General features: G+C 44.2%; 1 protein-coding gene across 3 annotated transcripts in view; it reads left to right on the top strand.

Annotated features, from left to right (window-relative positions):
- Positions 1–20,484, top strand: part of wnk4a (WNK lysine deficient protein kinase 4a) — a 38,633-nt gene extending 18,149 nt beyond the window's left edge. For 2 of the 3 annotated variants that reach the window (XM_019262826.2, XM_019262825.2), the window contains exons 6-21: positions 2,193–2,281; positions 2,688–2,907; positions 3,959–4,328; positions 5,179–5,330; positions 6,538–6,611; positions 7,737–7,872; positions 8,317–8,433; positions 10,900–11,073; positions 13,117–13,171; positions 13,481–13,612; positions 14,896–15,737; positions 16,337–16,427; positions 17,481–18,114; positions 18,588–18,793; positions 18,885–18,979; positions 19,069–20,484. In XM_019262826.2, coding sequence (XP_019118371.2) covers positions 2,193–2,281; positions 2,688–2,907; positions 3,959–4,328; positions 5,179–5,330; positions 6,538–6,611; positions 7,737–7,872; positions 8,317–8,433; positions 10,900–11,073; positions 13,117–13,171; positions 13,481–13,612; positions 14,896–15,737; positions 16,337–16,427; positions 17,481–18,114; positions 18,588–18,793; positions 18,885–18,979; positions 19,069–19,071 — 3,390 coding nt within the window. In that variant the 3' untranslated portion in view covers positions 19,072–20,484. The remainder of the gene's footprint in view (positions 1–2,192; positions 2,282–2,687; positions 2,908–3,958; positions 4,329–5,178; positions 5,331–6,537; positions 6,612–7,736; positions 7,873–8,316; positions 8,434–10,899; positions 11,074–13,116; positions 13,172–13,480; positions 13,613–14,895; positions 15,738–16,336; positions 16,428–17,480; positions 18,115–18,587; positions 18,794–18,884; positions 18,980–19,068) is intronic. The other variant, XM_019262827.2, reaches the window with a different exon arrangement.
- Positions 20,485–20,737: the final 253 nt, after the last annotated feature.

Genomic DNA, 20,737 nt, shown 5'->3' with positions numbered 1-20,737 from the left:
GAGACTTCTTAGTAATGCCGCCCCGAGGCAGAAGTGTAGTGAGTCTGAAGCATTACAGCAGTGGCTTTAAGGCTTTTTCAAGCTGTTCCCTGGTGCCAAGCACAGCAAATGACGCCACGGTGGGCAAGAGGAGGCGATGGTAGAATTATATGTTTTGGAAATTGTGCCTCACTCTTTACTCCACAAAGAGAGCTGTTTCTTTTTCTTGTGTGTCGCGTATGCAAAGCAAACAGCGCCTGACGGAGGCTGGAAAAGTGAGAAGGCGACAATGCCAAAACAAGTCGGAGAGGGTTTGGCTCCTGCACAAACAAGACAATATAATAATGTTCCATGTGCAGTCGGAGAAGCTTACCCCGCGCAACAAGTTTTAATTAAAATCATATTTGCGGCGCGATTTATGATTCGTTTATGTTTTTCTTTTTACGCTCATGCGCGTCGGAGGCGAGGTTTGGGATTCATTAGCGTGGCAGTTAAATGTTTCACAACATTAAACAACTGACCTACTCACTTCTCACTTAAGTGGCTGTCGTATGTGTGAAGTCGCTGGCTCTTTAAGTGACCGACTCTTAGAAATGTAGCTTGACATATGAAAAGCAGAACATAAACAAACATTGTAAGGTTTCTGGAAATCCATGTGTGTGGTCACAACTGTACGCAGACTCTCCTTGGACTTGTTCATATCATTAACTGCCCACGTACTGTGGAGATGTAGACTGCGTGGATACCCAAACATTACACCCATATGTAATTGTTGAGCATCTCATTCCAAACCCGAGAGCGTTAATCTGCTGTCACACCAGCCTCCGCTCTGACTGCAGCAACTAAAATCCTTTTACAAACAATAACGGATCTAACTTTTTAATAAATCATCAAGTATGCTGTCTTAAATGTGAAAAACACACTTACATACACTTTCAGATCTCTTGCTGTGCCCAACCAACAATCACAAACTCGGTGATTTTCAGTTTTTCATCACGTAAGTGTAAGAAAACCAGCAAATATTGATATTTGAGACGCTAGAATCAATTAGATTCATCACCAAAACGTCGCGTCAACGTCATCGAGTAGCCTGTTGAGGTTCCTTTAGATACATATATTTAGATATTCTATAAAACTATCTTTCTGAATGTCAATTAAGGTGATTATACGTCACTGAAAACATAGTTATGCATCTTATATTTCATCCTTCTCTTATTTAAAACCCAGACCAAGAGTACGTCAACGTGTACGTGCTGCGTTGTTCCCATACTTGGACTGAAATCTCTGTAACATGTTCCCCGTAAGGCATAACCATACTTTATTCTTATGTTTGTGCAGAATTATTGTTTTGGGATCTTTTCAATGACGTTTTAACGATGTTAAAAAATGTGACGCACTGAAAGTCGGCATATTTCTCTTGATATTATCCCGACCGCTGTCACCACAGGAAAAGGGAGCCGGGTCACAAATTAGATTTGAATTGAGTGGAAACTGATTAACCCCGAAGGTGCCTGTGAGGACGCCGCCTGAACAAAGAAACCTGTGTGCCTCTGAATCACATTTAACATATAAGATAACAGGATTCCAGTGACTGCTGATGCTTTTTTGGGGCTGTAATTATTATGTAAGCCATCGGTTGAGGAAAACATTCCTCCTGTGCCGTCTCGTCAAACAGAATGAGACTGCAGCTACTGTGTAACATGTCAGTCTTTTAAATGTGATTACAAAGCGTATCACTCTTCTTCTGCTGAATCTAATTATTTTGACCTAACATCAGCTGGTTGCTTGGGTATCTGACGGCCAAACATCTTTCTGACCTCGACTCTTTGCGTTCTTATCAGCCGGGCTGGAAGCTCTGCTGTAATCTGAGTACATTCTCATGATAGCGTTCAGAAGAAGAACTCCCTTCGTTTTATAAAAGCATGTATATTTTCTGCAGAAGAAAAATCCCCTGAATGATCCACTTCTTGGGTTTTTTCCATTTTCACAAGCTCTCTTGTCGTGTCCTCCTCCCGTGTTGACATGATCGCACAGCTGAATGTCATGCAGGCTTCACAAAGCAGAGGATTATGTTAACGTGCGCATAGGTGGGAGCGGCTGTCACGGCTGCGGGAATGAATGTGCGAAGGAAGAAAGAGATCAGGGAGTTCCTGATCACTTGTTCTGCTTGTTGATACAATATGAAGTAAAACTCTCCTGATTCGTTTTCGCAGGGAATCAAACCTGACAGTTTCTACAAAGTCAAAGTCCCAGAGCTCAAGGAGATCATCGAGGGCTGCATTCGTATGGACAACGATGAAAGGTACAAGTGAAAACACAATCACAAAATGACTTTAACTGATCCACATTCTGTTCATGTTTCCTGTTTTTTGGCTGGCATCTACAGAAATGAAGAATAAAATGTTACGTTAGGGGGAAAAGTGCAAAGTATGATCAAGACTGAATAGAAAATTTGTGGCGCAGTAAAACACGATTCATAAAAGCTTCTGCTTTCATTGGCCTTCAAAATACTATCATATATTCTGTTAGAAAATCATGGAAGCTGACATCATTGGTGAACGAAAAACCCCCAAAACGAGTCACAAAAACAGTGAAAACTTTTTTAATATCAATTTCTGTTTTCCAAAAGTACATTTAAGCCTACAAACATAAGCCAGAACATCCCACGGACAAAGCAACAAATGCCCGGTTCTCTTCCTTCGCTGCAGGTACACCATTCAGGACCTCTTGGATCACCCGTTCTTCCAGGAGAACAACGGCGTCCACGTGGAGCTGGCGGAGGAGGACGACATGGTGAAGACGGGCCTGAAGCTGTGGCTGCGCATGGACGACACCAAGAAACTCCACGGGAAGTACAAGGACAACAACGCCATCGAGTTCCTCTTCGAGCTCTACAAAGACGTGCCCGAGGAGGTGTCCCAGGAGATGGTAGGAGAAGACGCCGTGTTGCGAGGTCGACCTGTGCTGCTTGACTTGATCCAGTTTGTGGCGGCCATTAGTGGAGGAAATTGAGTAATTGATCCCAGATCAACAGATAAAGGCGATTTCAGCCTCATGATCTGTGCATCCTGATCTTCATTTATGATGATAGCTTTCCCGTAGAAGGCTGACTGGACTCTGATTAACACAAATAAGCACAAGATTTCGGAGGCAATGTCGTTAGATGATTGAGTTTGTGTTTATTTTGAATGCACATACGGATATTCGACTCAGAGACCTTGTTACGGGCGAACATCACATCCCAGAGTCTGACATTTCTCTTGAATTATCTATCTTTTGGCACTTGACCCCACACAGTGAAAGCAGCCTCACTAATGCACTCTTGGCATCATTAAGTTTCTTTTACGGCTCCGTTATGACAGCAGAAACGCCGAAATGAGCTCCAGCCCCGTACAGAGAACGCCTTGCAGAGTGTGTCAAGGGCACGGCTCAACATTTAATCATCAGCGCTTCGAAATGTGAGAGCGTGCCTCAGGAAGCGGCCGAGGTCACGTCTTTAATAATATAATGGCCCTCTTGCTTGTTACGAAACAGGCCCTCATGTCCTCCAGAAACCAACAACCCCTCTCTCCACCTCCCACCTAACCTCCGTAGAGGTCACTTTTAATGAAAATGCACGCCACAATTCCTTACTTGTTTACCTCTTTGTGGTAGTTTTCATCAAGATCAAATTTGGTATCAGCAGGGGACATCTAGTCCGGCCGATCTGCTGTAATCTGACTAAGTGTTGAGAGGCAGGTTAGGACTGAGTGTCCCAAAATGCTGTACTGGGTGTCACAAGAGGCTAGGTGAGACTCTAAGACTGGCAGAAGAATAGTGTCTGTGTTTTATAAAACCAACTTTTATCTCATTAAAGGAAAGATTATCTCACAGATCAGGTCACCAAGGGCAACAAACCTGCGTGAATTGTCTATGTATATTTCAGAAGCACACCGTGACTTGTTGTCCCCTGACAGACCTCTTTGTCTTTGTTATGCAGGTCGTGCTTGGGTTCGTGTGCGAGGCAGACTTCAAACTCGTGGCCAAGGCCATACGGGACAGGGTGACGGCCATCAAGCGTCAGAGGGAGAAGCTGAGGCGGCAGGCGGAGGAGCGGAAGAAGAAGCTGGAGCAGGAAGCCATCGAAGAAGAACCAGAGCCTCAGCCTCCACCTCCTCCTTTACCGAGAGTCGGTGACGTCGTCGCAGCAGATTCCCCGACCCCGACCATGACGCCTCCGGCTCCCATCCTGTCCCCCGTCACCAGCTCGGTGGACTCTGGCGTCAGCTCCAACTACCCCGCAGAGCCGGAGGAGCCCGAGGCCGACCAACACTTCCACATGCGGCACAACAGCCTGTCCTCTGCTAACTGTGAGCCGCCTAATATATCATCACATACCATGAAACAATTGTAGGCTTCATCTGTGGAGGTGGTGGTGGTTTTCATGTTTTCAGGTACAAGTACAAGATTTGAAACTTTTTAGGATGTTTCACACACTCAGGATCCAAGCACACTTTGAATATGAATCAAATCTGCTGGAGAACATGTATTTAGATTCTTTTCTTCAATAAAACTAGCAGGACCGGACTGTAAAACTAAATAAAAAAGCAAAAATACAAAAGTATTATCAGCAAAATATACTTGAAGATTGAAAAGTAGCGTCTACCTCTCAGATAAATGCACCAGAGTGAAAAAGAACAATCATTTACCTCTGAGATGTTGACGTAGAGAATAGCATAAAATTGAAACAGTCAAGAAAACAGCTGTGAAATTGTAATTGAGTTACGCTACTTTACTTGTACATGTCACACGTCTGCGTGCTACACCGTCATGCATCATGTTTAAGTCACATGTTAAAGTTAAATGTAAACTCTGGACACGGATGTTTTTCCACCTCGTTTGCTGCACGCAGAGCTTCGGATCTCGGAGCAGATGGGAGGCGTACAGTGAAATGTGAAACTGTGGATAACTAAATTATTCAGTGCCTGTATGTCTCATGGTGTGTGTGTGTGCTGTGTGTTATGGAATATTTATTTTATCAGATCACATCGAACTCCTCTAAGTTTTAATTGTGTGTGTGTGTGTGTGTGTGTGTGTGTGGTATTTCTCAGTGGAGAGTTGTGTGTTTTCATGCGTACGAGTGTGTGTACAGTACAGTTTGTGTTGTGTCAGGCCACAGTCGGTCACATGCTAATGTGCTTATGTCCTTTGTTGAAACAGCTGACTGCGAGACGGACGGCTATCTGAGCTCCTCTGGGCTTCAGGATCCGCTGGAGGCCGGCAGCTTCAACACTCCAGCGACACCTCCCAGCACACACGCCGACACACCGACTGCAAACGGTTTCCCCATCCCAGCCCTCCGCTTCCCCTCGGTGAGTGGCCTCAATAAAGGACCTGTTATCAAAGTGGAGAGTGCAGGGGGGAGGAGGCGGTGGAGGCCGACTTTCAAGACTTTACGAGACCTCCTTCATCAACAGCACTCTCAGTCTAATGCGGCGCTGACAGAGAGTTATGTAAACAGTTTGTATGTGGAAAGTAACACACGTGAATAAAAACCTTCAGGAGCGAGCGAGCGAGGAAACAGATCATAACTTTAATTTTGTTTTTATTCAGGAAAGGTGTTCATGTGTTGCTATTCTTCCAGTTTTTACATACAAACATGTGCTTATCAATGTATATATATAGATATATGTAGGAATGTATTGCATCCAACAGATCTACTTCTCAGTCTATAAAATAAATTACAAAATAAAAGCCCTCCATCAGCATTTCCTGGTGTATATATCCAAATAAATCCTTATTTTATATTTATCCAAGTGTACTTCTGCTTAAATCTGCCCCTAGCTTCACCTTTCTCACATACAGTATGTCCGCCCTCGCAGTAAATTACAACTGAACTGCATACAATAGAGCCAAGAGAGCTTATATTTATATTGTTTGCATAAAAAAAAGGGGAAGTAGCACCAAACCTCAATGGAGTCAAACAAAGTCTGCTCGCTTTGGGGTTATAAATCTGATCCATTTATTCCAAATTTGGTAGAATTGATCCTTTTTAAATCCTCAAACAATAATCCAACTTTTTCCATTTTGAATACTTCCATAGCGATCATCGTAGCCGCCTTCTAGTTCTTGATTTTTTTCTCTCGCCTGTAGCAGTTTTCTGTGTTGTCAAAAACAACACATGTCCCAGATAAAGAGCCTCTTGAATCTTGAATGTCGTGCACGGTACTTTCTGAAAGTCATTCCAGTGCGAGCTCAGTCTGGGGCAGTCCCACAAGATGTGGTAATGATTTGCTACAGTTGAAGCACATTTCCTCAGAAATCCTCATTCCTACTATTTTTAACCTTGTTCACCAACAATGATAACAGTTTAACAGTTTAACTAATATTAAATCTTTTAGTGCGGGCCGACAGACTAGCGTTGATATTTCTATCAAAGCAAGTCGCTCAATTGATGAAACTAAATATAAAATTCAGTATGTGGACTTCACTTCCTGCCCACTGTCTGCTACTAAAGCTTCAAATGTAAAAATAAATCATCCACCTTCACCTTAACACATCCCTCATTTCTATTCACAGAGCATCGCTGTATCCAACAACATAGAACATGGCAACTCAGGGTCCCCGAGCGGCTTCAACTCCCCCGTGGACAGGTAAACCTTCTTCAGCCTTTATTTCCTCTTCACTCTGCCTCCAAAGAACAATGGAGTTCAATAGTTAAAGGTATAGAGCTGAAAATCAATAGAAAATGTCTCCTCCTCCTTCCACATCTGTGGGGCCGTGACAACAAGCTCGAGGCAAATTGGCAAAGAGCTGACCCTCACAGATCTCAGTTGTTGTAGAGGCCCCTTTTTGTCCACGTTGGTGGGATATTAAGGAGAGAGAGACTTTATTCTTGGATGATTAATGAAAATCATGTGTGCTTGTCCAACCAACAGTCCAAAATACAAAGATAAAAGTGACATTTATGTGCTTGAATACAATTAATTCTGTGCTTTTCTTCATAGTAAGTATCAGAACAAATACAGAGGTTGTGCACTCGTCCATAGTAGATTAGAATAAATGTCAAGGTTCGCTTAGTGTCATGTTTCATAACAACTTCTGCATGCAAGGATCCAAAACACTCTTCCACTTGCTTAATCCGTCCTCCAAGAAAAATCCTCGGATTGCAGATGAGCATTTACAATATCAACACGGGCGTGTTTAATTTCCACGTACCGCACGTTTTAAAGGTGAGCACAGAGCTTTTACTTTGAACTGAAGTTACCCGGTGAGGTGGAGGTTTTTAAATAGAGACTGGCGGACGCTGCCAAGCAGTAGGCTTGTAAATGTTTGCTCCCTGTAGATGGAGGGGTAGTCTCGGACCGCAGCGATCCAAAAAAGGCCCAAGAGACGCAATTACCTGAACCAAAGCTTTTTATAAAACGCGCTGAATGTTCTCCAGTTCTGTGAAACCTAAAACTCAACCATTGCATAAATACAACACTTCATATGGACGTGTTGCTTCCTCTGGATGAACACCAGCTTCTTATAGACTCTCAACATGCCTTGTTAAACTGTATTGTTTAGAGACATGCCTCTGTAACACATCAAGACTTTATTTGAAAATTCAGAGTTCTGTTTATTATAACGTGTGATGCCAAGACATTAGCCATGATGGATAGTCGATTCCTTCGAGCTTCTGTTGCAGATGATGAATCTGCTTTGAAATGACCGCGTGAGGAATGTCTCGGTGGTTCTTCCCTAACCAGAAGCGCGTCAAATGTGTTTATTCGCAGCTACGCCTCCGATGTGACCTCAGGCTTGAGTGACGGCTACGAGGGCCTATCAGAGAAGACGGAGAAGACGGCGGCGAGGCGGACTGCCGCGAAGCTGTTCAGGAGGAGGGCGCGCTCGAGGCTGCGCATCACCGGGGTAACATAAATCAAAAAAACAAAAGTTTTTGCTTTTGGGACACTGCATAAACAAATAAATCAAAGCTGGATTGAGACATTCAATTAACTGATTCATTTATATTTACGAGCGGGCAGTGGTGAAGCTCCACCCTGATTATGTAACGTTATCAGTAGCTATGCTTTTTCTTCCCCGGCAACCGCACTAACATTTCCCTTCTGATCAGGACACTTTGTGGTCTTTTAATGAGCGTGTTTGGACTGCAGGCAGAGACAAACAGATCATGCATAACCACATGTGCATACAGTGCAAAGAGTTTATTGTACAATACACAGACAAACACTGTATTTTACAGTATTTACACAACTACATGTTTGCTCACACACAAAAACATATTGTTCCTCTTGTGTTGCCCGGTGGTTCAGAGGGTAAACACGCTGTCATTGATCCTGTCCGTCTCTGCAGCTCTCCGATAAAGTGGACCGGGTGGTGGAGTGTCAGCTGCAGACGCACAATGACAAGATGGTGACCTTCAAGTTCGACCTGGATGGAGATAACCCTGAAGACATCGCCGCTGTCATGGTGAGTCATTACTGGTCAAGCAATGATCAACAGGTATATCCAGAATGTCAACGATAGAATCGATCAGGTTTCTTTTGGATTATTTACTTTAGCAGTTAATGGTGGTGAAGTTTTGTCAAATTTTGGCTTTGGACCAACTGATGCATTTTTTTTGTTTAGTTGTAAATGTGAAAGAGGAGCTGATAGAGTCTTGAATCGATTTCATTAGGTGTGTAATAGAAATGACCTAGATTTAGACAAGAGACACACTGGTCACAAGTGTGACAGCAACAGGATAATGATAAATGCTGAAACTGAAGCAGTAGAACAACAAAACAAACCCATCGAGTTGGTAAATATACAGAAATATCTAACCACCAAAAGCTACTGGTGAAATACTGTAAAGCCGATCTGGAAGTGCAGTTCCTCAAACGTCCACTTGAGGCTGGCTCCAGAAGTGAGTCAGTCTCCATAAGTCCCCATGTTTCACATCAGAAATAAACATGTTTACAGCCTGGTACAAAAAACAGTTTTGGTCTCTGTAGCTAATTTCCCCGTTCATGACAACTGTACTGAGGGTGAATTTATATACAACTCACCTGTTCACATTATATTAAGGCTTAAAGTTATGCAGGATTAAGAGTGTGGACGATTGCTAATTTTTAGATTAGGCGGGAGGAAGAGGCAGTACATCCAAAGAAACCACACTGAGCTTCAAAACGGCGCTCCACGCAGACGCTGTCCATTATATAATAATGTCATTGGTCATACCTAAGCCTTCAGGACGTGTGCCGGGCTTTGAAATCAATTTGACATAGTGGTAAAACCGTGTAATGGTGCATTAGATAACATACAGGGGCAACAAAAGACTTTCTTATTGAGAAAGAAGCCACCTATAACAGCACCTACCTGTCAATCAAAGCGTCCATGCTCTTAGTCCTGCATAACTTTAAGCCTTAATATAATGTGAACAGGTGAGTTGTATATAAATTCACCCTCAGTACAGTTGTCATGAACGGGGAAATTAGCTACAGAGACCAAAACTGTTTTTTGTACCAGGCTGTAAACATGTTTATTTCTGCTGTCTAACATGGGGACTTATGGAGACTGACTCACTTCTGGAGCCAGCCTCAAGTGGACGTTTGAGGAACTGCAGTTTTTGGCACTTCTTGCTTGACATGAACAAAGCTGCCGCCTCCAGCTGTGCCCATGTTCATACCTGACCTAGTAATCACCAAGAAAATCCCCCGAGTATATTAAATTGACCAATGGAACTTTTGATTGGTTAATAAATGAATGAGTTTAAGTTTTTAAATTAGATGAAAGATGCCATTAATCTTTGATCAGACTCGCTGGCGAGTCGGTCATTACAAACTCGTGAACGTTTGCAGAGCTCAAAAATAAATCCAATATATCAGGCTGGAGATGTGTATGAAACGAGAAACCGAAGCGGGGGGATGTTGGAGGTTATAGAAAGAAAATAATCTTCCTTAGAGCCTCCAAGAACTTTATAGGATTTGTGCAGAAATAAATAAATGATCTCACTTCTGTCAGCTGATAAGTCTGACAGATTCCTCTATCTCAGCTGAACGTGCACATGATTCATCCTGCCTTTCACTTAACAGCCCTTTTTGTTTGTCGATCCTGTCCTCTGGCTGATAGTATATCTAACTTTGTAAAGTGTCTGACGCAGGTAAGCAGCCTCACCCCCCTCTCTCTCTCTGTGTTATTGTCTTTAAGCTTCATTAGCGTAGAGCAGGCAGAGTACATACGTCGATCTGTGATGAGGCAGCGTGTGCAGCAGCACTTTTTTGTTCACTGGATGTACTGTTTTCCCGACTCTTAAAACACAGTGGGCTTTTGTTTACTGAGTCCTGGCGCAGCAGGGGCAGCTGGCATCACAACAGCCTCTGTGGTTCTCAGTAACGGGGTTCTGAACAAGCAACAAGGTTCTGAATTATGCCATGCTGACAGGAAACGGTCACCACGCCCCAACCCACAATTCACAGCAATACATAAAAAACAGCATGAATATGCAAAACTCAAAACCTCGTCCAACAAACTGCTGCATTGTTGATTTATGTATTTTTTCCCTAGGAATAAGCATTAGCAGAGGGTGGGTGGGTGTGTGGACAACAAGTACGTCTAGTAATCTTAGAAGCGTGTATCTTTAATTAATCCTTGACAGCAATGGAAAATACCTAAGTAGATTTACTCAAGTACTGTGCTTCAAGGACTTTATTTGATAGCTAAAAAATATGATTAACTCCTAAAATATGATACATTTTTTTTAGATTTAACACCCCAACTTTATATAAGTTGATCAAATTAGCCACTTTAAACAATTAAAGACGTTACATGTTAACTTATCAGCATTAACAATCAATAATATGACATATCATCACTCACAGAGTGACTTTTGATGCTTCAAGTAGCTACAGTATTTTTACTAGTATCTTCTTCAATCGCTGTCCTTTTGTCTTCAAGGTGCACAATGAGTTCATCCTGCCGTCGGAGAAGGAAGGCTTCATCCACCGCATGGGCGACATCATCAAACGGGCCGAGTCTCTGATGACCAAAGAGCAGCCGGTCCACTTGGGCGGACACCGACTCCCTCAGCCCGCCTTCCACAGCGGCGTTAACTCGCTGTCTTCCTCACAGGTCAGCAGCAACACCTGCTCAATGTTTCCAGTAATCCACCTCACTGTTAGCTCAGAAACAAAGGAAGTAACATCAACCGAGCGTCGTAAATTACTTACTTATCTGTGGTAGATCCATAAATCTGGTGCAAATGGAAAGCTGCGCTTCCTACACTGGAGATAAACAACCTCAGTAGAGTGCTGTCCTCACAATCCCTCCTGAGACTTGGCCTTAAAGATAGAAGGTTAAGTGTACCTAAAGCCATCTGAGGTAGTGCTTTCATTAAGAACATAATGTTACTAAAAGCACTAATGTCATAAAATCCTGTGATTTGTGGAAACATACCCCCATGCCTCCTTTTTTTTTTTTTTTTCACATTTGTTCCCACAACCACCAATCCTTTCCAGTGCGTGCACCATAATGAACTTTCCAGCACATGTGCCCACATGGAGCGGGTAAAATAATTTATGTTTGGATTTATTAAGCCTTTCTGCATTAAGATTCTGTGAAAAAAAAACTTCCAGGAAAGAAAGAGCCATTATGAGCAGCGCCACCCTGTACGAGATATGATCTAACGCCTAATCGGGTACAGTTTGTCTGCTCAGAGGAAAAAGAAGTGTCTGTCCTGCCAGGATGTGTTCCACTCTGCAGAACACGCAGAACAAAAAACCTCCTAGTAAAAACGATCAAACATGTTCATAAATGATGGAGAAAAGAATAATGTGCGGTTTCATGTAGGACAAGAGGCCAGCAAGAGCCAACTATCTACCTTGTTCGCCATTTTTCCGACCCCCTGGCTACATAATTACCCCACCAGCACTGTGGACAAATCTCTCCTGGCTCTGGTCCAGTGCCTGATTAAAAACACTGCATGGACCGCATCCCACAAGAACCATTATGGCTGTTCTCACCAGCACCATTCAGCCAAAAAACCAGAGCAAGCCAGTTGAGTCAGGAAGAAACCCACAAGCTCAGAGACTCATCTGTTTATCTCTGTTGTAACTCTGAGGTAGGGCGCTATTCTGAGAGTTTTGGGAAGAGACTGTGTATAAATGGAGCATGAATCCCTGGAAAGCCATACTTGTGTAGCTGTTGCTAGTCTATCGTCCACTTGAATAATAGGACTGATAGTCTAGCAGCTCTGTTTACCATTCTGCACCTCCTTAATTCAGCTTGTTAACATGTTAACGTTTGGCAAATTAACACTAAATATACGATAATTAATGAGTCTGACCTGGAAAAGTCAGGAGGAGTGGTTTGGGGGTTGGGATTCATCCTCTGGGAATCATGAACGCCGGGGCGAAATTAAATGGCAATCCATCTAAAAGTTATGGAGCCAGATTACAGCAGCCAGTTATCCAGATTATGGAGGTTAAATGACTTCCCGTAAAATGCACAAAGACGTAATAATACTTATATTAGCTGGTTAATAACACAGGATTTATTATGGAAACAGCTCTTCGCAAATTAACAGTAAATTCTTTACGGCCCCCTCAGTGCCAACTTTATTGTCCACATAATACTACACTGACGAGCAGTACGCACTCGTATACCTGTGGTCAGGCCTCAGGGTCACTGATATCGTAGGTCCTGATTTAAAGGTGCAATTCATAGATAGAGAGTCAGTTTATGAAGGGTTGATCATCATCGTGGTTTCTTAGCAGAGAGCCTGCATCACTAACGGAGACGTAAAGACATGCTGTTAATCAGTTGGATTATGGGAGGTGTATTGTTTTTGGAGCGTGACCCATTACGGTGCCTAAAACTTACGATAACTTATATTTATCTTTAATTCAATTTTGTCTGTGTCTTAGAAGTTCCCTAGTTTCATGGAAGTGAAAAATCGAGTTCTCTTTTCAGGACGTAGCATTAATATGAACGACTCTCTGGTCCAGTTTTCTACCCACCGATTAGTGCTGGTGGTCAAAGTTGAAAGGCCTGTTTTGTGCTGCAGCTGAATCATACCACAGTCATAAAGTGCACCGTTCGACATAAATACACATTTTTCTCAATAATAAACAGAAGTGGTGATTGAAGTTTCATCAAATGTTGCTCTCTTTACAGCCTAATCTGCACAGTCACACCCTGCCTCGAACCAACTCCTCCTCGTCTCTGCCCGGTAAGTCTCCCTCCCTCTCCCGTCTGGCCTGATGAACTTAATTCACCCATTAAGACGAAACTGGATAATTAGATTCGCGAGGAGATTAAACATGATGTGAATGTCTTTAACAGCTTTGCCCTTTTTAAATCATTTCATGAAAGCCTGAAATTCACAGATTAACACTGAGTGTGTGAACTGTCATATCCACTGCATGTCATATTAACTCGCATCTTTTTCGACTGTGCATGATGAATGTGTGTGTGTGTTACTGACATGTGTGCACGGGCATCTACTCATGCATGTGTGTGTGTGTGTGTCTTGTCTTAGACTTCAGTGTGGCTAACCCAAGCGTTGGGGTACGTGGCTCTTCCCCGTGCCCCAGTGGAGACGTCTTCAGTGCAGACATTACTTCACCTGGGCGACCTCTAATACGCTCACAGTCTTTCCACAACGCCCCAGGTAAATAGCCCTCCGCCACCCCTCCCTCTTGGTCCCTGCGTGAAGAGGCCGAGTATTGTTTACTGTTTCAGCACACTGAAAAATTGTTACAGTCCTTTGGCAAAGAATAAGTCAGAGCAAAGCTCAGCTAGCTCATAAACCCTCCCTCCCCTTCTCAGGGCCCGTTCTTGGTATTGTTCAGACATTCGCATTGGCGCCATCCACCATCCCCACACCTCAAAGCCTTCGTCTGTGTCTGCCTTGCAGCAGGGCCTCTTGGGTAATTACCTCACCTGAAGGGCCCTTTCTGGCTTTTAGGGAGCTGTGAATGCTGTCGCTGTAAAGCATGAGCTTTTCTCCAGTGCTGCGATAGTCTGCAACATCTGTTTGCCAGCACCAACTCCTACAGAATTTCCGAGAAAGCCTCCACCCCCTCACTCCGCCATCAGTCGTCTTCCCCGCAGGAGGGGCATTTTGAAGTCACTTAAAGAACACATATCCCTCCGTACGCCCCCCTCCCTTGTTTCAGCCTCAGCGGCCATCTGAACATCCTCTCGTCCCCCCTCTCCGCAGGACGTCCACTGCACCAGTCACTTTCGCAATGCTTCTTGGCCTCCCGCCACTGTTAGAGAGTGTTGCCTGACCTATGTTTCCGTCAGCATGGAAAAAAGTAGAGGCTGGTTTGCATCATTAGCAACAGGAGGTGTGGTTTATAACTGTGGAGTCATTGTTGAGGTAAATGTCAAATCAATGGATCGGCTAGGACATTGGCTTCCTAGATTATTCCCTATGGATTGATGTAGAAATCCTGACTGCTGTAGTCTTACAATCAAACCCATGAAGCTGTACACACACACACACACACACACACACACACGTGTGTTTCATTTAAACTCCTCCAAAGTGTACGTAAAAGCTTCCCTCGCTCGATTGATGCTGAATCCCTCACAGCCATCCAAGCCCGGTGTGCAACTGCTCAAGCTTATGAATGCAATTAGAGTCGGATACGGCTTTAAACAAAACGTCTTTGTTCACCATGGAAACCCATTATTTGAAAGTACGGGAAAGATTTATGCTCCACATGGAGTATGTCTTGGCAGGGGGCTGAAGGAAGAATTGGACTGACCAAACCCGAGAAGAGAGGAAGTATGAGTGATCTAACTCGTCTCTCTGGGCCAGCTCCAATATTCCACCTCAACTTTGCAGAATTACTCGTGACGCCGATGTTTTTCCTTCCATGCATGTTTCTTTCTTGCACAGTTTATACCCAAGATAACTTCAACTTCTTCGTCTTTGTCTTCTAGGATCTCCCCTCCATTACCAGCAGCACCACCACCACCATCCTGCGTCTCTCCTGCCCCACCACCAGCACTACCACTTGCCATACATGGGTCACAGTCACTTCCCATTCCCATACCCGGGTTCTTCGGGTTCCCCCAAACAAGCCAACCATGCTCCCCTCACACGTGTAGCCAGTAACCCCACCTTCCCTACTGCTTCCTCCCCAGCTCCAGGTTCCCCAAATCACTTGAATGAGACCCCAAGTCCTGGCAGCAATGAGAGTATTAACATGTCCCCACCTCCACCTCAGCACCCCAACATGTGGCCCGCTCACACGCAGCCCCTATTTTCCTTAGCTAATGTCATCTCCATGGCCATGAGCATGGCCCAGTCTTTCATCCCTCCTTCTAGTCTGCCCACCCAAGGGATGCCCTCCTTTCCAGGCTTCCACCCCCAGCTTCCTGCTCACATGGCCCCACAGTCGGGTTACTACCAACAACATTACCAAACCCCACCGGTAGAGGTCCCTTACCCCACAGCGGGCATCCCAATGCAGAACAACGTCTACCACAGCCCTGAGAACACGCCTCAAACTGAAGGTTTCCCTCAGAGCAGTCATCCAAGCTGGTTTCATCATGTCTCTCCACCCTCCATGCCTTCCACTCCTCCACCTGTTCCTCAGGAGCCTTTGCAGCAGGTTGGACTCTCCTGTCCTCCCAGCCTGATCCAGGAGGACAGTCTCCACAGTTATGCGCCCCAATACTCGGCACAGGTTCCTGCCCAGGCTGAACCCAGATCAGAAGTCTCCAGTTTGAACTCTTCGTCAGATCTTTTCCCTTCGCCCCCAGAGAGCCCAGAAAGCACTGTGAGCCAACCTCTGTTACTTTTATCTCAGCTGAGATTCCTTTAAGATGAATCATGTTCATGTTCGAGTCATGTTCGTGCGAAGTAGTGCTGAAATCCTTAGTTCGTTAATAATTTATGGCATTTTCTCAGGCCAAAATCCCCTAACACTGACCAGCTCCAGCATGGTCATATGAAGATAATATGAAGATTTGGACTTTTATTCGATTTTATGTGATTATAAATGGAATGTCTTTGGATTTTGGACTGTTGATAGGACAGAACAAGATATCTGAAGATGCCAAATTGGGCTCTGTAAAACAGGGATGGGCTTCTTTCATTGTTTTCTGAGATTTTATAGACAATTATGGACAATATTAAGGCTACAAAAATGTATTTGTATTCCAATCAAGTCAGGATATCTGCCAATACCGATCACCAATCCAATACAAGTGTTTTTCCCCAGTTTAAAATCTTAAATTTTTATCTAAGCGAGCATTAGGGATTTATGTGGCACTAAAAACTGAGTTGGTGATCTGCCATAACTGATAACCGAAGAGCAACATTTACCCAATCTGTCGTAGCACTAATGCTAACAAAGTCTATGCTTCTTCTGTCTAGTTATCATCCTTCAGCCCTCAGTTGCACCCCACTGTACCCACTGAGATGAACGCCAGTAGTCCAAAACCAGACGCCTCTTCCACTGAACCTGGTAAGAAATTCTGTGCATGCTCTCCGGTGGGCCGGGCGAGCTGGAAAATGACATACTGTATGATGTTTATGTTTGCAACCCAAACAAACCCACACACATGCTTGTGTATGCACACAAATGCACCCACAAGTTTTTTTCCCCGTGCTCTATTTTATGATGTATTAGGTCTAAATACAGTCTGATGTCTCTGTTACGGCCGATTAGCCTTTTGAGTTGTTTTTCAGTTCCCTCTCTCTTTCTCTTTGCTCTATCCTCGGTGACATTATCACCCATTAACGGGGCCTCAGGAGCCATTGCGTAACCACGGGTCTGGATGTAATGTTCCATTCGAAACGAACACAAACGTAGGTGTGATTGAGGCCCTACCCACTGGCGGGGACCAATCAGGGATCAGCCTTGCTCATTACAGGGCTCTCCTCCCTTATCCACACCTGTCAGTATTTATACCCTCCTCACAAGCCCATATTAAACAGAGCCCCTCTTGTTTCAGCGGGCACAGCCCCAGATGCTCTATGTCTGTGTTTACTGTAAGAAGGACACGTAGTGGTCAAACTGAGGCACTGCAGGATTTTTAAAACCCTAAAAAATGGGCTGCAGATGTGAGAACAAGCAAGTCTGCGTCACCAGTCCGATGACTCCGGTAAACAACTCAATCATTGCAATTATTTGCCGCTATCGCTGCCATAAATAATGACTCTTTAGAGGGTATCAATCAACATCGGGAGATTTTAGGAAATAAGACTTAATGAAAACAGAGCCAGACCCCTTTCAAGAAGAGATTAGATTTTAATCAAAGCCTGTCAGTCAGGACAGAGTGAGGCTTTGTTCTAATGATCAATCAGTTCTAATGAGATTACAGAACAATCACTACTGTTAAGCCAATGATTGGCTGTCACTCATATAAACAGACCGCCCAGATGTCCTTTAACTTTTTATTCATGGCTGCTAGAAGTAAGCAGAGAGAGTACTTGCACGCAACAGTTTTATTCATGGTAAACATGCCTGCTGGATTTGTGTAGAAGACTGAACACCTTCTCTGTCTCTATATTACAGAAGTCCAGTCTGCACCAGTCACCGTTGGGCGATTCCAGGTGACACCCAGCATGGACATCCCCACTCCTGTTCTGTCAGTCCCTGCTGCTGTACCCGCTGCACCAGAGCCAGCAGACAGAGGCAGCGACCCGTCAGAGAGCAGCACAGAGGAGCAGGTGGAGTCCGAGACGAGCCTGGCCACCTCCCTCACCATGTCCCCTCCTCACCCGCAACCCCACAGAGGGCCGACGGGCGTCCTGCAGGAGGTTGACGGGCAGGTGGCGTGGACTGGGAGCCAAGAGCAGCAGCAGCAGCAGCAGCAGCAGCAGGACAGAGCAGTAGAAGAGGATGAGGAAGAGGAGGACGAAGAGGAGGAAGAGGTTGTCGGGGAGCGACAGAGGACGAGGAAGAGGAGTCGGAGGAGAGCGTACAGCCTGAGCCTGTTGGGAACGTCTGCGGACAGCGGGCTCTCTGTGACGGCCGCTGAGATGGAGGGGAGGCTGTGGGACGGAGCGGCAGGCAGCCCGCAGTACAGCAATGCCCTTCACCATTTGTGGATGATGACCTACAACCGCAACGCTCCCTACCTGAGCAGCGATGACTCGGACAGTGACGACGAAGACATGCTGGAAGAGCTTCAGGAGCTCAGAGAAAAGTAAGTGACACCGGTCAAGAAGAGTATTGACGGAAAACAAGGAAAACAGTTGTCAATCAGGATGAATATTAAGAACTTTTGACAGGTTGACTTTTATGATCTTTGGTGACACTACAGAGCTTAATGTTTTGGGATAACCAAAAAAAAAGACATCTATGGTCCAGGGACAGAGAGTGTTGCTTGCTGTATAGTTTGTAAAGCCCTTTTTAAAGTACATTGTGATGTGTGATTCAAGATTATATAAATAAAACTTGATAAATGTTCATCACAATTTCCCACAACCCAAGCCGACGTCTTCAAACTGCTCGTTTTATCCAACAAATAGTCGAAACATAATCAAACTCTGAGTCTATCAAAGAGAGAAAAGCAACAAATCCTCACATTTAAAGGTCCGGTGTGTCGGCGGTGAATGTTTCACTGACACGTCCGAGCAGAGTCTTTAAATCACCTAAATGTTACTTGTCCCTCATCAGACACCTGACAGAGGTGCAGGCCCTGCAGGCCGCCCAGAAGAGGGAGATCGAGGAGTTGTACGAGAGGATGGGGAAGGTTCCCCCCGCCGGCATCGTCTCTCCTGCTGCTATGCTGTGCAGTCGACAGCGCCGCCTGTCCAAGGGGAACGGCTTCCCATCGTCCCGCAGAAACAGCCTGCAGCGGTTGGACATGCTGCCAATCCAGGGTAAGAAAAGGAAGGACTCTTCTACCTATGCTTTTATGTTTCTCTTTAGGGAAGTTAAGTTTATGTCTTAATGCTATGTTTGTTTCCTTAGGTATCATTAGGAGAAACTCCCTCGGAGGCAGCAGCAGTGGCTCCCAGGATAAACCAAGCAAAGGCGTCACCTTTGCCACTGACATCAGTAGAATGGTGAGTTAACTTTGCATTTACAAACATCGCATTAGTTCTTTTACTTGGCTTTGTTCTGACTTTGTTTTGTTTTTTTCTGCATTTCTCAGTAAGAAACTGTCAGCCAAGCACGCTGTATACCTGGACTACCTCATCTGAAGTGACTGCAGTGGTCAAACACGTCCTGTAGGAGGATCACTTCAACACTTTTCACTGGCACACCGATCAAGCAAACTTCAAGCTTCCCCCTCTCTCCCTCTGCCAGTGGACACAAGGTTCTGCCAGTGGTCATTTACCTCAACGTACACATATATGTAGACGGTCATCAGTAAAGCTGGATTTACACAGGAACGTCCAGCCCTTCATCAGATCTGGTGAATTCGTTGCAGCTGAAGCACAGAATATTTACCGATCTGGTTCATCAAGTTCATTTTTGCCCTCTTGTAAATAAACTGTCAGACCCTTCAGACAACTTCAGTCCAGGCTGCCACGGTACTCTGCATAAGTCACGTTAATGTGTTGTTTTAAAATGTTTTTTCTCTCTGAGCAACTCTGTAAGCATTAAACGCAGTCAAGTGATGGTGGTACAAAGTGCCGGCGATGTGGCCTTTCGAGCTACGGTGGCACTCGCTATGATTTTTGACCCAGATCGACGACAGTTGCTGTTTTGTTTTTTCCCTGCTTGTCTGATTCACTGCCGTTAACCAGTCCGAGCACAGTAATGTGAACCACGGTGGACGCTCTGACACTCTCACTGACAACATTTCCGATTAATCTCGCATCTTATTTTGCTGTAGTTTGTTAACGACGTCTCATCACCTGCTGACTGCACAGTGAATACACTCTGATTTGTTTTGCCTTTTCGGGGGGTCGATGAGAGCAGTCTACACGCGTTGTACAGTTTGATTTATTCAAATACGCATTGTGAAAACATTTCTAGTTCTAGTACATCTTTGGTTTCGACACCAGACGTCTCTGGTCGCAACATTTTTAGACGTAGTTTCTAACACCTACACAAACAGATGTAAATGTTTGCATGCAACGTCACACATCAGTTTTCAGATGCTTCGATTTCTCTGTATTGATTAGTTGTGAAAAATCCAACCTAGGTTTTAGACTACTGGCTTTCCTGATTGTACATGTGTATATAATAGAGCACATTTATATACACAGTTCCAAGTAGAGACGAAACCTTTAATTCTTGCTCTAGCAAAAATCATATTTTTTAAAAACCGCTTGTTCCGTAGATCAAGCACCTCGTGCACTTTAGTAACATCTACTTTAGTTCTCGATCATTTAACACACTTGTGGAGAGAAGACTGTTCACACTCGAGGACGAGCCGTTTCCTGTTGTTGTACCATAAGGGAGTTTAGCGAATATACTCCAGTTTATGTTTTTGATCGCAATATTTCATATTGGATCACAGTGATGATAATCTATACCCTCTTTGAATAATTAGTACGTTGTGTGGGATGTAGAGAAATCAGTCCAAGCTGTGAATGTGTAGCTGATGCCTTATAAAAAATATTCACAACACACACTGAATTTTTCTGGCAGTTTTTTTTCCAAAGTTCATAATATATTCAAAGAGGTTTCAAATTTTGAATGTAAATACATAATTGTATTGCTTTCTGAAGCTGCTGCTGCTGCTGTCCTGCCATGCTGAATCTGTGCCTTTCCCTTACAATGTCTTATTTTATATTTTTATTCTCAGAACTTGATGGCAAGCTCAGACTCCATATATCAGATTTTGACAAAAATAAATGCAATTGTAAATA

Source organism: Larimichthys crocea, chromosome XVI, assembly GCF_000972845.2.
Source record: "Larimichthys crocea isolate SSNF chromosome XVI, L_crocea_2.0, whole genome shotgun sequence".
Lineage (NCBI taxonomy): Eukaryota > Metazoa > Chordata > Actinopteri > Sciaenidae > Larimichthys > Larimichthys crocea.
This window is presented reverse-complemented; position numbering and strand designations above follow the sequence as displayed.